This window comes from Quercus lobata, chromosome 2 (genome assembly GCF_001633185.2).
Source record: "Quercus lobata isolate SW786 chromosome 2, ValleyOak3.0 Primary Assembly, whole genome shotgun sequence".
In the NCBI taxonomy this organism is placed as follows: Eukaryota; Viridiplantae; Streptophyta; class Magnoliopsida; order Fagales; family Fagaceae; genus Quercus; species Quercus lobata.
Genome location: NC_044905.1, coordinates 2,282,411 through 2,298,489, shown reverse-complemented (window position 1 = coordinate 2,298,489; position 16,079 = coordinate 2,282,411). Strand labels below are relative to the sequence as shown.

At 31.4% G+C, this 16,079-nt stretch overlaps 2 protein-coding genes across 2 annotated transcripts; one reads left to right on the top strand and one right to left on the bottom strand.

The window, feature by feature from the left end:
• The first annotated feature begins 6,950 nt into the window (after nt 1–6,950).
• Nucleotides 6,951–7,745, top strand: LOC115977726 (lysine-rich arabinogalactan protein 19-like). The gene has a single exon (XM_031099745.1). The coding sequence runs from the start codon at nt 7,041–7,043 to the stop codon at nt 7,479–7,481; it is 441 nt and encodes a 146-aa protein (XP_030955605.1). The 5' UTR covers nt 6,951–7,040; the 3' UTR covers nt 7,482–7,745.
• A 4,818-nt stretch (nt 7,746–12,563) lies between these two features.
• LOC115973803 (blue copper protein) lies at nt 12,564–14,076 on the bottom strand. The gene is made up of 2 exons (XM_031094040.1): nt 13,828–14,076; nt 12,564–13,163 (listed from the first exon to the last, which is right to left on the bottom strand). The coding sequence occupies exons 1-2, from the start codon at nt 13,991–13,993 to the stop codon at nt 12,772–12,774; spliced, it is 558 nt and encodes a 185-aa protein (XP_030949900.1). The 5' UTR covers nt 13,994–14,076; the 3' UTR covers nt 12,564–12,771.
• Between the last annotated feature and the right edge of the window lie 2,003 nt (nt 14,077–16,079).

Genomic DNA, 16,079 nt, shown 5'->3' with positions numbered 1-16,079 from the left:
GAGGCTTTTCTATTTTTTGGGTAAAAATTAATAATTTGCATTTATTATAATTTGGGATTTCTACTTTTTCTAATAAAAAAAAAAAAAAAACCCTAAGGGTGTAATGAAATTTAAAAAAAAAAATTGAAAAAAAAAGAAGAAGACAGAAGAAACAAATACATTGTGATGAAGTAAAAAAAAAGAAAAAAATGAATACGTGGAGTGCGTTTTGTAGATTTGAGGAGTTTTAAAACTAACAAAGGAGTAATTCTATTTGGTATGAAGTTAGTGAGTAGAAATAAGAATTTAAATCAAGGTAAAAGTATGAGTTTATTAGAAGCAGAAAGACATTTCAACGTAGAAGTTGGAATTTATTATTTTTGTCAATTTACCATTTTAACCCCATTTTTAAGTTTCAGGTAAGGGTATTTTTGACAGTAAAAAAAACAATAACTAACTTTATTTTGCCAATTTACTATTTTAGCCCCATTTTTAAGTTGCTAATTAATTAATTTAGGAGTATTTTTGACAGAAAAAAAAACAAAAACTAACTTTTTGAATTCTCTTAATATATACAGATTATAATCTGTTGACTAATTTAAACACATCCAAGAATATATATATATATATAATTATATATATATATATATTTTTTTTTATAAAATGTACAACCTCATTCCATTGAACACATGTTAAAAGTTACATTAAGTTTAAATTATTATACAAGTATAATGTCTATATTATTGAAATTTGAATTTTAAGGTAATCTTGTGAATATTTATCATTTTTTAGGGTCCATATCTCTAATTTCTAATGTGTGTGTATTGTATTTTTTAGCCCAAAACTAAATAGTTTGGCCCAAATATTTTAAAATTTTCATACTTTTAAACTCAAAAATTAAGGAAGAAAAAATTGAGTTCAAAACTTAAAAATCAACTTATAAAAAGAATTAATTTAATGCACAATTAGTCCAAAATGGACCAAATAGGCCGAAATGGACCGAACTAGATCAAATAAACTGAGGTAGACTGAAATAGACCGAATACACCAAAATAGACTGATTGGACCAAAGTGGACTAAAATATTGCAGTAACAATAAATTCTACGCTTTAACTTTTACATATTTATATATATATATATATATATATTAATTTCTTAAATATAATTTTATTTAATAATAAATGGTTGCTAGTTATGTATAATTCATTTAAAAATTATATAATTAATAAATAAGTCACAATTGTCTATACATAGATGCTGATACAACTATTGATTACGTTATGAAGGATTTTTTCAAACAATAAGTACTTCAATCAATTATACAATCAACACGATATTGACTATTGAGCATAATTTCCTATATATTCTTTTCTCTAAAAAGAAGTAAATCAACCATTCAATCAAAACAATATTGAACAAATTAGCCATTTCTTTTCTTCTTGAGAAACAAGTGGCCTAATTTTATTTTTATTTTTATGTAAAATTATGTTCAATTTATGATTGGAAAATAACATATTATAATTAATTCGATTGTTGTGAATAACGGATCAAAGCTACCTCCTCAGATTTCTATTGAAGATTGAATTGGGTCAAAGCTACCTCGCCAGCTTTTCTATTGAAGATTGAATTAGTACGCAACACAATAGAAAATTTTCATTCAAATGGGAGTTATAAAATAAGCTTAGGCCTTTTGGTTTATAATATCTAACACTTCTAAAAGGAAAGAATGCCAATTGGTTGTGGCTGACTGGTAAAACAAGCAAAGACCAATTTGTCGTTGATGTGGTTGATATTTGAAATGGTAATGAGTGCTGTATAGCCTAGGCTATAGTGAAACATCTCATCTTTTAATTTGTTGTTTACGTTTGTACCTGTTTGGTACAAGTTATTTTTCAGCACTTATTTTTCTATCATTAAGAAAATGAGATTATTTGAAAAAGTGCTGCTTAAACCACTTTAACAAATAGGCTCGTGGTTTTATATAAACAAACCACAAGATAAGCACCTATATGATTGGAGATAATTAAGTATGCTAGCCCATAATGATTGAGCTCAAACGAAAATTATCACCGAGAGTAGTGGTTCAATAGTCACTAGAGATGCTCCTAAAATGGTTTGGTGGGTATTAGATTTTGGGTTCAACTCTTGCAATAAGAAGCGCTTAGTTATCATTGATGCTTTGGTAAAGTCAGGATAGTTATGACTCACTAAATCTAAAGAGTATGATGTTACTATGATCATGCTTAGGTAAGAAAACCACCTTAGCTGCCCCTATTACCAAAAAAAAAAAAAAAAAAAAAGATTGGTCTCTCTCTCTCTCTCTCATAGAAGCTTTTTTTTACTTCTCATTAGGCCCATTTTGCGTGAATGTGAGTGGAAAGTTCATGGTTGGAACTTGGAAGATTGGTCTTTTCTTTTTTTGTGTGTGCGCGCTTCACGTTGGAAATATTTATAGCAATGACAGGCGTGTAGAGTAGTAGTGATGAATAAAAATCTCAAAAACATGAAGATGGACCCCAAGTCCAACCCTAACATCGTGACAACCAAGCACAGACAACAAAGATACTTCTCCCACAAGCAAACATTCTTTCTTTCTTTCTACCTTCATAGCCACAGCTTTAAACAGACGCGAAGTACTCTGTCTTTTTTTTTTGGTAAACACCCTCTTTGACCATACACTATTAGAACTTTTTTACTCTCTTATAGTGGAATCAAATATTTCTTTCCTCCCGTGATTACTTTTCTACATCCAACAAATTAGCTTCAACTGTCTTTATCATCTCTGCTTCAAATACACCACAATATAGACGTGTGGAATAATATTCAAAGTCAAGGTCTCATAGGACTAAGAATAGAGAATTGTTGGTTGGAAATTGCATAAGATCTTATGTTCATAGGAAGCATCACAAGGCACTTAGGCAAAACAACCGGTCAATTTCACAATTAATGACTCCAAAGATTATATATTTATTAGGGTAAAAGGTGTTACACATGTTTTCTACTCACATATTTTAACAAATAAGAATATTTAGATCTTTTTGAATATTTGACTATTTTTTTGAGCATGTGCAATTTTTCATTACATGCACACCGAGTGTATTGTACAGGCGTGTATATAATAAACACCACCTTATTTATTAACCTCTCTCACCCCTCTTCCAAAAAAAAAAAGAAAAACACATTTGTATTCATGCTCGAGTAAGATCTCATTGTATTTCAATTATGGCTCCCCATTGCCGGCAGTCTACAATGAGTTGTTTGTATGAACTATGAAGCAAGGGGGGTAAAAAAAAAAAGGTACAAAACTACTCACTTCGGTCATCCAAAAATTGGGAACAACAGGGTCCCAATGTCCCATATCTTATTCCAAATGTCATATATGCCTGTTCTGTTCTAACTTCTTCTAATGCTATTCTGTTTTATACTTTTTATTTTTCTTTTTTTAACTTTGTTTGCCGTGACTTTAAGCTGTCAATATTTATTTGAAACCTTAAAAAAGCATCATGATTCATGACCCAAAAACCCCGTCAAATGCGTTTTGCTTCCATTTTGAAGAAATAATTCAAAATGTCTCCCAATAAACTGTAGTGAAAATTGAAAAGCCAAAAAAAGCCACCTCCCATTGACTAGTCTATAGCTCAAGTATCTTTCAATCCCAAATCTCAATTAAGATTAACAATTTTGTACGGGGGTGATTAACCTCAAGGTCCTCAACAACTGTGGATTTGAAAATCAAGTTTCTTTTTAATGTAGAGTTGGGCTCAGAAAATTTGGAATAGAAAAGACTGATTGCAACTAGAAATTGGTTTAGAGAAATCTCCTTTTTAACTCTTTTAACTCAATACATGAGGATTTATAAGACTATTTAAGTATATTATTTAAAAACAAAGTTTGGCTACAAAATTAAGACTACAACTTAATTTTTTTTTTATAAAATTAACATTACTATATATTTTGAAAATTTAACTGTTAGATTGCATGTTCTTTACACTTTTAACATACATGTCAAATTTTGTGCCAATAAGAAATTATTTGCTATATGATCCATAAACGTATTTTTTATGCATAATTTTAGACCATAAAAATTTGTAATTTAAACAATTGATTGATGACATAGTTATTAACTTTTGATCTTTTAGAAATTTGTAAGCATGAAATATATAAAAAGAAAATGTAATTTAAAGGTGAATTTGTTAAAATTCACATCCAATAAGAATATATTGAATGAAGTTATAGTTTTAAACTACAACTAATTTTGTAGTCAAAATTTGTCATTATTTAAACCAATCACATAACTCATTAAACATCATATGATGAAAAATACATATAAATAGTCATTTTTAATCATCATGTAATGGTTGGAGAAAATTTCATCCAAACTGGTTTGGAGGTAAACAATTTTCATATGAAAATTGTAAACTCAAAATCATATCCAGTTCAGTTTCAAGATATTTTGGATAATCTTTAAAAAAAAATGCTATGTTTACAATATTTTTACAATAAATCTTAAGTAGTAAGTTGTTATTGGTTGTTATGGATGGACACAAAAGTAATTTTAAGTTATAGATTCAAATTACAAACCAATAACTACTTGCCATATATAATTTGTTGTGAGAATGTTGTGGATGTAACACCTCTCAATTTTTAATTATAAAGTCAAATTGCACCTAAACAATATGCCAACTCACCCACACAAAATTGGAAAGTTTAATTTATGATGTAACTGCGAAAGAGCAAGGGTCTTTTGAATCAATCTAAAATTAACCATTCTTATTTTGCATTATAATCTAATCGCATTCGAATCAAACAACTGCAGCAAATGAACTATTATTATTATTAAGAAATCATTAATTATAATTGAAGTGGGTAAGACTAAAACCCAGGATTAGCTGGATATAATCATATATCATTGCAGTATTCATCTGGGGTGGTTCCTATGTGGATCATAAATAAATTATGTTGGGGGACTACAATTTGGCTCTTTATAATTACTTTAAAAATAGGTCTACGCAGTGTAACGTCGAATATTATAAAATATTTGAGTGTATCTTTCTCATCACCAATTAATTTTGAGGTGGAATGACATAACTCACGATCCCGACAAATTATTTAATGAATTATTGAATAATTCATTAAAAAATGAATTAAAACAATTTAATATTACCCTTAGCACAAGCTACAAGCTGTTTAATTTCTTTATTATACTTAAGGCTGAGAAGGACGGTGGTTAAATACGACAAGTAAATTGAAGACAAAGGTCAAGGTGTGATCTGTACGTCCCAGAATAAGTTGAAAAAGGTCGTCCATTACTGTTAATTAAAAATTGAAACAAAGAAAGTGCACAATAATATAACAAAGCATAAAATTCCGGTTCATAATTTAGAATTTTAGTGGTAGGCATAGAATTCTCAATGCCCCAATAAAAACCCATCGCAATGTATCAGTCACCGTCCAATCTTATGACCTACTAATATATTTTCAAATTTAATTGAATTATTCAATAAACCATTTCTTACTCTTTCCTTAATCATTGTACATCTATCAATGTTGACCATAAAACGTGTTGGCTTGTTATTTTTCTAAGGTTTGAACAAAACACAGATAGGAGAAAATTCTTTCTAAGGTTAGGCGAGCATTCAATACATCATTTATGTATGCTTTTAATTATGTATATTTTATTCAGGGATTATAGACTTGGTAAATACTAGCTCATAATTACTTACCAACAAAAGAGTAAATAGTTCATCATTAATTATCTATGGTCAGATTGATGATACGTGGAGGATTTCTACATGGTAAGTACTTGAATCAACTATGACTGATCCCCTAATTAGATTTTTCTAATTCCCCTCCATTGTTAGCTCGATGTGTGATACATAGCATTATTGAATTTTTAAATTTCATATGAGTATTGTATCGAAATAAAAATTGAAAGAAAATGAATGATTCAATTAGAGAAAATCTTAACCCAAGTCGACAATTAAATCAAAATGATATTAAGTTTCCTATTTCTCATACTCTTTAAGTATAAAATAAAAAATCAACTATTCAATCAAAACTTCAAGAGTTTTGTAACTTAATTAACATTTTATGATGTTTCTGATGGAGATGTTCAATATTCAAATTCCTTCTCATTTAATTATCAAAATAATAATAATAATAATAATCAAACTATACCAAACAAATTGTCTATCACTTCTTTTTCCAAAAAACATCTGGACTATTTTTGGTTAAATTATGTTCAATTTATTATTGAAAAATAACATACTAATCCTTTTTTTTTTTTTTTTAATTTGGTAATTACAATTGGGGTGGAGAAATTTTAATTCTAAATATTATGGACACCAGGAAGTGCTAGCCAATTAAGGTATAAAACTATTGACAACACGTTAATCTTTTAAAGGAAGTGCCAACTGATTAAGTTATAAAACTATTGACAATATATTAATAATCTTTTAAAGATTGAACTACCGCACAACATATTTCCAAATGGTTAGACGAAAATTTTATTAGTCCAATAAAAATTGTCTTTTAGTTTACTTGTGTTAATTTAAAAAAGAAAAAAAAAAAAGAAACTTAAATAGTTCAACTTCAATGAGATTATCCCAAAAAGTTTGAGCCAAAATTTCCTTATCTCACGTATAATGAATTTTCATTATTATCAAAACATGTTGATACTTTTAATTTAAAATAGAAATTTATTATATTCTAGAAACAATCTTAAAAACTTTGTGTTGCAAAATATTGAAAAAAACAAAAAAGAAAAAGTCCATGATAAGTTCTACGAACCCCACTCACATATCTTATTAGTTATTACCCACAACACTCTTTTGCTTTATAAGAAATAGTACACCCCATTATTTTTAAGTTTTTAACCGACTTAAATTAATAAGAATTTTAATAGACAAACACTTCTCTCTCTCTGAAGGAAGCTTCTCAGTACTCACCTCTCTCTATATATATATATATAAACCCCTTCACCACCTTCTCTCTCTCACAAACCCCAAACCCTAACTCACTCTCTCTGTTCTCTGTAGAGGCTCCTCTGTTTTCTCACAACAATGGCTTCGTCTACTTGGAAGACTCTCATGATGGTTCTCATGCTTCTCACCTTGCTAGCCACCTCGGCTCTCGCTCAGGGTCCAGGATCCGCACCATCCTCATCACCAACCAAGTCTCCATCTCCGACTTCTTCTCCTCCACCAGCCTCATCTCCTCCACCGTCTCAGGCTCCCGCTCCCACCACCAAGACACCAACTCCCTCTTTGGCTCCAACTCCATCCGCCACCCCTCCGCCGTCGCCTTCCTCCTCTCCGACAACCTCGCCTCCGGCTCCTCCCACATCGCTCGCCCCAGCCTCCTCCAAAGCGCCGGCCGGTACTCCCCCCTCGATCAGCCAGCCTCCGGCTTCGGCTCCCGCCGGTAACGGTGCCGGTTTGAACAGAGTCGCCTCCGCCGGATCTGTCGCCTCAGTCGTCTTCGCGGCGGCTCTTTTGCTTTAGATCATAACATCGCCGGAGTTCGTTTAGGGTTTGATTCTATTTAGTACTAGTTTCTATTTTTAAATATTTAGGGTTGATGGGTTTCCTTTTTTATTTATTTGTTTTGGTTTAATTTAATTATCATCATCATTATTATTATTAGGTCGGTGACAGTGGTGGATATATGTTCATGAATATCACTCGGGGGTCTATGGTGCTTGATTGGATTGCTTTCTATTATTGTTGTTATTATATTATCATTTTTATTATTATGGATTCTTTTTTTATAATTTTTTTTCCTGCTTTATATTTGTTTGTGATTAGTGTCATATATTTTGTTTAAAGTGGATGCCAAGTCTGAGAAGAGTTACATTATATTAACGATCAGCGTAAAATTTAATCACGGGTTGAAAATTCGTAATTAATCCCAAAATTTTGGGACTAAGATATCGAACATTGGCAAATAACCTTAAAATTTTGGGATTTTGAGACTAGGATTTTGTGGAAAATAACCTTAAAATTTTGGGACTATAATTTTGTGGATGTGTATGTTGTATCAGATTTTGTTTTATACATGGGATCTTTGTAAATTATGACTGTGTTATTTAGTGTGTTACAACCTATGAGAGTGATAGTGATTACTGATTTGAGTGACAAACAAAGTGAGACTAGTGATTTTTGGCTAGAGAGAGAGAGAGAGAGAGAGAAGGGAAGGTGTGAAGTGGTGGAGGTGTTTTTGTCTTTTTATGATTGGAAGATAGTGTGGGTTCTCAGAGGGGGACAGCTGGAGAAGAAGTGAGAAAGTCATATGAGTGTGCTTTTCCTGTTATAGTTTTTTTCTTAAATTAAGTAATGGGTTGTTTGGTTTGGTTGGAAAAAAGTTGAAGACTTCTTTACCTGAGTCACATGCTCTCACAGCTGTCTTTAGAAGCCCCATGTGCTTTTGCCACAGACACGAGAGAGAGAGAGAGAGAGAGAGAGAGGCAGTAGACTACTAGTCTTTCTTTTAGAAAGAAGAAAAAGTTCAAATAATTCTTTTTATTTCTTTTAGATTATAAATTATGGTATATCTTTTCATAAAATTGCGTTAATTTGGTCTCTATAATTTTTCAAATGAGTTCTTAAAAAAAGACTTTTAGAAAAAGAAAAGTTCAAATAATTCTAATTTTTTTAGATTATACATTTTATTTTTCTCATTAATCTAAATTTTGGTATTGTTTTAATAAAATAGTGTTAATCTGGTCTCTTATGTTTTCTAAATGTACACTTATCCTTTAAAGCACTGGCTGGCCTTTTTTCACAATCATAATGATGTAAATGACAGACTTAAAAGAAAAGACATCAGATGTGTTTAGATATCATTTATTTGTTGAAAATTTATTGTTGAAAATACTGTAGTAAAATAATTTTTAAAGACGTGAATAGTGTCGTGAGACTTAAAAATGTATTAGTATACGTTTTTTTTTTGTTTGTTTTTGGTTGGGTTGTGAACAGTATCATAAGACCCAATAAAAAACGTAAATGCTGCGGAAACGTGCAATCCAAACGCACACCTAACAATTTAAGTGGGGATTACTTACTCATACGACTACTAGCCTTAACATTAGAATTGTTGTTGACTCATTACTAGTCTTAGTCTCTCTTTTCTTTTCAGCAAGTCTGAGTCTTCCATTATATGGTCAAAAGTCTACCCATGTGAGGGGGAGGACTCATGTTACATGTTTGAAACATGATGTATTTTATCGTTAAGAGGAGGGAGAAGGATATTGAAATATATATTAATTACATTTTTTTATTGGTGAAGAAAGTAGGATACTGTTAACCGTTGTTCACCCTTATTAAAGACCGCTTGATACATGTTTTTCCTCACAAAATGTGCGAGTCTATAGCTGTGTGGGCTGTAGAAGGCAAGATACATAAATCTATTTAATTTATCTAATACATGATGTACCGAAGCTTATGTTTAAAAGGTATGGATATTGTCTACGAAACACTCAATTTTAACAATACGGTCCTGCATCATTAATTCAACCATCTTTCAGCACTCTCGTATATGGTCAAAAAATATAGGAAAATGTTGAATCTATTACTTGAGTCCGTAACCTCTAATAACAATAACTGGTTTAATCGTGTGACTATCAGAGAATGCTTTGCTACAGTAAAGCCATGCCTTGAAAATACAGGTGCATGTTAATGGTTAACCTATTGTGGTTTTCTCAATCTGGTTAAACAACAGCAATCGCCACTAAGTTTACGTTTCAGCAAAAACAAAAACAAATGCCACTAAATCTTAAAAGGAATTAGACCATTCTTCCAATTAAGGAGAATAATTGAGTCCATCACGGCTTTAGCACATCTGAATTACTGAAGCTGGCCCATGGGTCAAGGAATTCATGTTAGCAGCCCACTCTTACATAATGCTGATTTGCAAGCCCAGCAAGCTCGCACCCTTGAGTACTTGACTATTACATATGATAGGCAAGAGAGAAACCTTAAAGCTTGATCTTGTCATGAATTATGATACAATCTATTGAACCAAAAAATTGTATGCAACGATGTAATAGGGGTTTGAATGATAGCTTAGTGTAAGTAACAGCACCCTCTATGATATTCAGTTTCTATGGTTCAAACCTTATCTTTTTCCTTCCCCACTATACTTACCTAGCAAATTTTTTTACAAGCAACGCTGATTAGTCATTCCTAAATGGTGGTACATAATTTGAGGTTATGCTACCATGTGTTCAAGCCTTCAAGGATTCACGCAAGTCTCATTGATACTAGAGATGATAGAAGCGTAAATTGCTTCTTTTAAGTAACAGTTGCGATGCACTAGCCACTTCTTTGCCAAGAAAAGAAATAGCTTCCTTTTTTTTGGGAGGGGGGGTTGAACTTGAATGTGTTAATAGTTCATTCACAATAAAGCTAAAGAATGATATAGTACATGATATTGATGAACCGAAAATGACACAAGCGGCAATATTTCCACTGCAAAACACATGGGCTGTAGCCTGTAGCTACCAAAAACTAAAAAAGACAAAGCTGCATTGCTGTCGCAGAACACAGCCATAAACAGCAAGATGTCCTCTACCTGCTACAAATCAATTCCAGCTCTAATAATATAAACCAATGGCCCATATGACCTAATACTATTCTCTGATCTGTCCCTTTATGTGGGTTAGGTCCAAGGTCGATTCCCATCGCTTACATTATTCAATCAAACCAATTCAGCTGAGCCTGTTAAGCACAAACTTAATACTTGCTACCATCTATCAGGGTGAGGAAAAAAAAATTGCTGCCACTCTTGATGCAGGAGCATCTTCTAAGCTGTTTTAAGATGTCTTTGTTTGAGTTCTAGCTAGCAGCCTTAGCTATTGAGAATAGTTAGTTACAACTATTTCTGTGTCCAAACAAGAGCCTTAAGGCAGTTAGCTTATATGGCAGTTATTCTTATTTGAATTAGTTAGTCTTGTTAATGAGTTAGTTGTTTGTATTAGATGTAACCAGTGTTAGTTTGACACTTGGCAAGATACTAATGGTTGTTAGTTGTAGAACAAATTGTATAAATACTCTTGTACTCTCATTTTGTAACTAATTCTTGAGAATTAGTGATTTTAAGCCTTTGTGTGCTTTTCTTTGGAACTTAGTGTTCTTGTAAAGGTGTCTAATCACCTACTAAACGTTCTAAGCAACTCTCATTGCTAAACAAACCCAATACAGTTCAGCCTACACACATTCCTTGCATCAACTCTTCTGATGAAAGACTATTCATAAAACATATGAGCCTGCATTCCAAATGGTTTCTTTATAATAAATGATTACCATTATAATTCCATTTGGCAATAATTATGTGCATTTGGATCTGCTTATTTTTATAACATTATTTTGTTTATTGCGTAAAAGTATAGTTGTACCTTGAAAAAAGTGATATCTTTAAAAAGTTATGCATTATTTTTTAGGATGAATATAAGTTCAACTAAATAGACCCATACATAGAGGGATGTTGGTAGCTAGAAGTAATTGAGACTGTTAGTAATTTTGATCTTTGATTTATCCTATTAGTTCCCCATGCTGTTGATTTTATAATGGATCTTCATCTGAGCTTACAAAAGTTCATAAAGAGTTGCTCGTTGAATGTCAAAAGCGAGCTGATTGCGACACTGAAACATATGTTCTATTAAGGTGAGGAAAATGAGTGGAAGTACAGTGTTGGTGGAAAGCCTTCCTGTTAGAGTAGAAATTGAGATTAATTAAAGTTGCTCTTTGAAGATGATGTTAAAGCAACCATTGAAAGTCCAAAAGGGAAGGGAGTGGTTGAAAAAGCGATAAAGTGAGCTGCAAATTTGTTTTATTCATGTTAGGAGTCTTTCTCATGGATGTAACTTCTCATCAATTAGTTAGGTAAGCTCTTCATATCAGGAGTTAATGCTCTAGTTAGAATTATCATCAAGGAAAATATATAGGCTTTCATTGGTAATTTTTCGTGTTGTTTTCTAAGAAAATTTCTTAATCTGTAAGAAAAATGAAAAGAAGAAATATAACAGCAGAAACTGACACATGGCGTAAACATTATTAATCCACTTTTGCTAGGTAATCAGTCCAAAAAATCAATTAAGTAAATATAATAGGGAGATAATTTTTTTTTTTTTTTTTTGGGTAAGTAACACACAACTAATCGGTCTTGATTCTTGAACCCACAATTTAACCCTCAACCTAGAACGTATAAGGGGATGAGATGCAATTGAGCTAGAGCTCATTTGGAAAGCGGATTTGAATTTAAGTTTTTCTTACGAGAAGAATCAGACAATTCAATTGAATTACGAAGTTTTTGATAGAATTATATATGAAGGTGCGGCATTAATACGGAAAACTCCTTAATAATCTGTAGTTTGTCACTTATTTAAATTATTCCTACTCTCTTGACCTGGAAATATAACAAAGCTGCCTTGCATGAGAATACCAACTTAGCTTCCCATTCATTTCAAGTCTAATTACCTCCTTTAGTAACTAATTTTTTCTAGTGTTCTCATCAATTAATCGTACATTAACAATCAAGTGTATGGATTCGCACCTAAAAGTACCGTGTTGCTTATTGTGAGTGTGCTGTGATTCCAAGAAATTAATATAGACTCAGTAAACATGAATGAACCTCAATGATCCATCATGGTATAACATACCCAAATACTCTACCGTAATCTCTGAATTTTACATAACCTATTCATTCATAAAAAGTAAAGAAAAAATCTCAATACAAACATGACTGACACCAAAAGAAAGAAAGAGCACTGCCTCCAACCTGGCTAGAAGCCTAGACTTAAGAGAGAATCAACAAAGAAAAAGCAAACCAAGTCATAGCCAACAAAGCCACAATTGGAGAAAGAATGGTCACTGAAGATGAATTAGTTGAGGTAGTAGCAGTAGTAGTAGTAGGAGTACGAGTAGTGGTTGTGGGTGTGGTACTTGTATTAGTACTTGGTGTTCCAGCTGCTGGTGTTGTGGTTGATGCTTTAGCAACTGTTACAGCAACCTTCATGCCACTTCCACAATGGCCAACAATACCACAAATGAAGTAGCGAGTCCCAGCAGTTTTTAGAGGGATGGTGGTGGCTCCACTGCTATCTGAGCTAAGAGAATTGCCCACAGTGCAAGTGCTGTAGTCACTAGAGCTCACTTCATCAACAGTGTGCCCACTCGCATAGTTGAACACTACAAGAACAACAAAATCAACCAAACTTTATGTAATCTCAAAATTCGAAGTTGTTTATGGATCTCAACAAACCAGTCAAAATTGAACGGTATCACAGTAAGATTTTGGAAAAATGTAAGTTTAATCTTGGTTCAAAAACTGTTTTTATCTTAAATAAATTTGTCTTTTTGATTTGTTATTTGCCTGTCTTATATGTCAAAAATACTAACTACAACTTCAATTTTGGGATTATTGAATTTGAGGTATATAAGGCACAATTAATTATTAGTACTTGTACAAAAATATGTTTCTTCTTCCTCTCACATAATAGTCAGTCTTATTATTTAAATTCATAATGAAATTTATCATTTATATGAGGATAGGAAAAAGCACATTGTTATATTCTTAAAATATCTAATAAATTTTCATAAGACATTTTGATTTCTTTAATATGTGTCATCTATTTCCATAATTGAATACTATATTGTCACATAAAAATTTGGAAAGGTAACTATTGAACTTTATAGGGCAATATTTCACGTGAAATATTGTGCCTAACCCAATTAAAAGTGTCACATAAAACAGTTCCTTTTGAAGCAGTTAGACAAGGAAATTTCAATTAAAAAAAAAAAAAGTTAGACAAGGAAATTTTGTGTGTTATGGGGCTGAAAAATAAAAACTTACCAAGGCTATCGCCAACAACAAACGTCTTGCCACTAGTCCAGGTGGTATAATCATAATTAGTGACCCAACCATTGGTGTCTCCAACAGTGTAAACAGTGGCCAAGCTTGGCACGACCATACACAAGGCTAAGAGTGCACACACAATTCCAGCATTGTAGCTAACCATTTTTGTGGAAGAGAAGAAGATAATGAGGCTTTTTGGATAGTAGTTGAGGAATGGGGTTCCTTATATAGTGCTATTAAGGGGTCGGAGTCAGTAAAGTTTGGCCTGCTTTTCATGAGTAAATTTCATGATAGGTAATTCTGTTCTATGGGGTTACTTGAATCATACCTTATACCTAATGCTTAAGTTAGTGGGCCCTCTTTTTTTTTTCTTCTAGAAATAAGGGTGTCAAATAAAGTTATTCTTATTCCATTGTTTTTATGTTTTTGTCATAAACGGCTTCATATTATGATTATTGTATAATAAAAGTGGGGTTAATAGTAAATTCATATAAATATAACGTTGTTCTAATAATAACTTATCGTCTAAACAAATTGTAAAAAAATAGTTATATTGATAATATTCAAGTGGTTTTTTTTTTTTTTTTTTTGGAGAAACAATTATTCAATGTGGTTAACTCTTCATTGCAATGTCAAATTCATATTTCACAATTAAATAATTGAAATTTTTTTTTTTGGAGAAACAATTATTAAATATGGTTTAACTCTTAGGGGCGGCGCTACACTATTCTTAGGGGGTTCAAATGAACCCCCTGACTTCCAAAAAAAAAAAAAAATTATATATAAAAATATATATTTTTTGTTAGTTTAATACTATAATTTTTTTCTTAAAAATATGTTTACATCCGACTTAAATTTTACACACCCTTATTACAGGTATTTCCAACTCTAAGAATAAAAAGTAAGTGTTGTGAAATGTAAGAGTCAATATTTTTTATAAATTTATATTATGTGTGTGAGTGTGTTTAATATTGATTGTGTGAATTACTTTTTGTTATAATATTATTTGTGTGAATTATGATGTGTGTGGATGTTTGTGTGTACATTATAATATAAATATATATAATTTAATAATTAGGAAATAGATATGGTTTGTTACATGTGTGTATATTGTTATCATATTAATATTATAATAACTTTTTGTTATAAAGTTAGTAAAATTCAAGAAAAAAAAAACGTAAAGTTAGTGATTGTCCAAGCATTTGATTGGTTAAGTAGACACTAGTGTATAATTTTATATATGAACGAGTGTGGTTGTATGCGTCAATAATTAATACAAAGCCAATGAGTTGAGTTTAGTCATTTAGTTTAAAATATTTTTATAAAAACAATAACAAATAGATAATAAAAACTATATAAAAATAAAAATGTTAGATAAACTTAACAAAATAAAATGATTATAGGCTCATAACTACTCACATTGGTAATAGATATTTATAATGAACTATCATATAACAATTCAAAATTTGAATACTTGTGGAAAGAAATTGTAAAACTTCATGTATTATTTTTTATTTTTGTTGTCGGTAACTCGATATATTCAAGTTCTTTTTTTATTAAAATTTTTTTAATGATCACCCTAAACAAAATTCTTGGAGCCGCCACTCTTAACTCTTCATTGTAATGTCAAATTCATATTTCACAAATAAATAATATCAATTATCAAGGCTACAAGTTTCCTCTGGCCCAAAAAGTTGGTTGTCTTTTTTACTTTTTCCATAACCAAAACATACATTATCCTTTTGTGAGCAACCCTTTGGTTCATGAAAGGAGAAATTAAGCAATTGCTTATTTCTTTCTTGGCATTCTTGCCCATTAATATTTATAACTAAAATTTGTTGCATTCGATGTTGCTGTTATGGTCGTAAAACTGTAGAGAGTTGATGATAGACGCCTCACAATTGGTTGGAAGAGTCAAGAGATTCTTAAACATCATAATGAGATCGACATTATTAAGCTCGTGAATTAGATAAGATTATAATATGTGCTTGGAATCTACTCAATGTAGTGAATAAGTTAATGAAAATGTGAGCTGTGAAAGCATAAGGACATCGACTTCTTTGTTAAAATAAAGCCTTCCATGACCAGCCAGGGTTGTTAGGTGGAGACATTGTATACATGTAAATGGGAACTATAATTCTTTTTTTGGCAAAAAAAAGGGAAGATCTTAATTGAATGATATCTCTCTCTGTTTTTATAATTAGGGCAGTCAAGCTCACCTCTTTGGAAGGTGTCTAAGAAGCTACTAG

What these genes read in the sequence shown, in the direction of transcription:
- LOC115973803 (XM_031094040.1), bottom strand. Translation starts at nt 13,993, where the DNA reads ATGGTTAGCTACAATGCTGGAATTGTGTGTGCACTCTTAGCCTTGTGT. An exon ending in TGTTGTTGGCGATAGCCTTG is followed by an intron (nt 13,164 to 13,827) that starts GTAAGTTTTTAT and finishes TTGTTCTTGTAG; the next exon opens with TGTTCAACTATGCGAGTGGG.
- LOC115977726 (XM_031099745.1), top strand. Translation starts at nt 7,041, where the DNA reads ATGGCTTCGTCTACTTGGAAGACTCTCATGATGGTTCTCATGCTTCTC.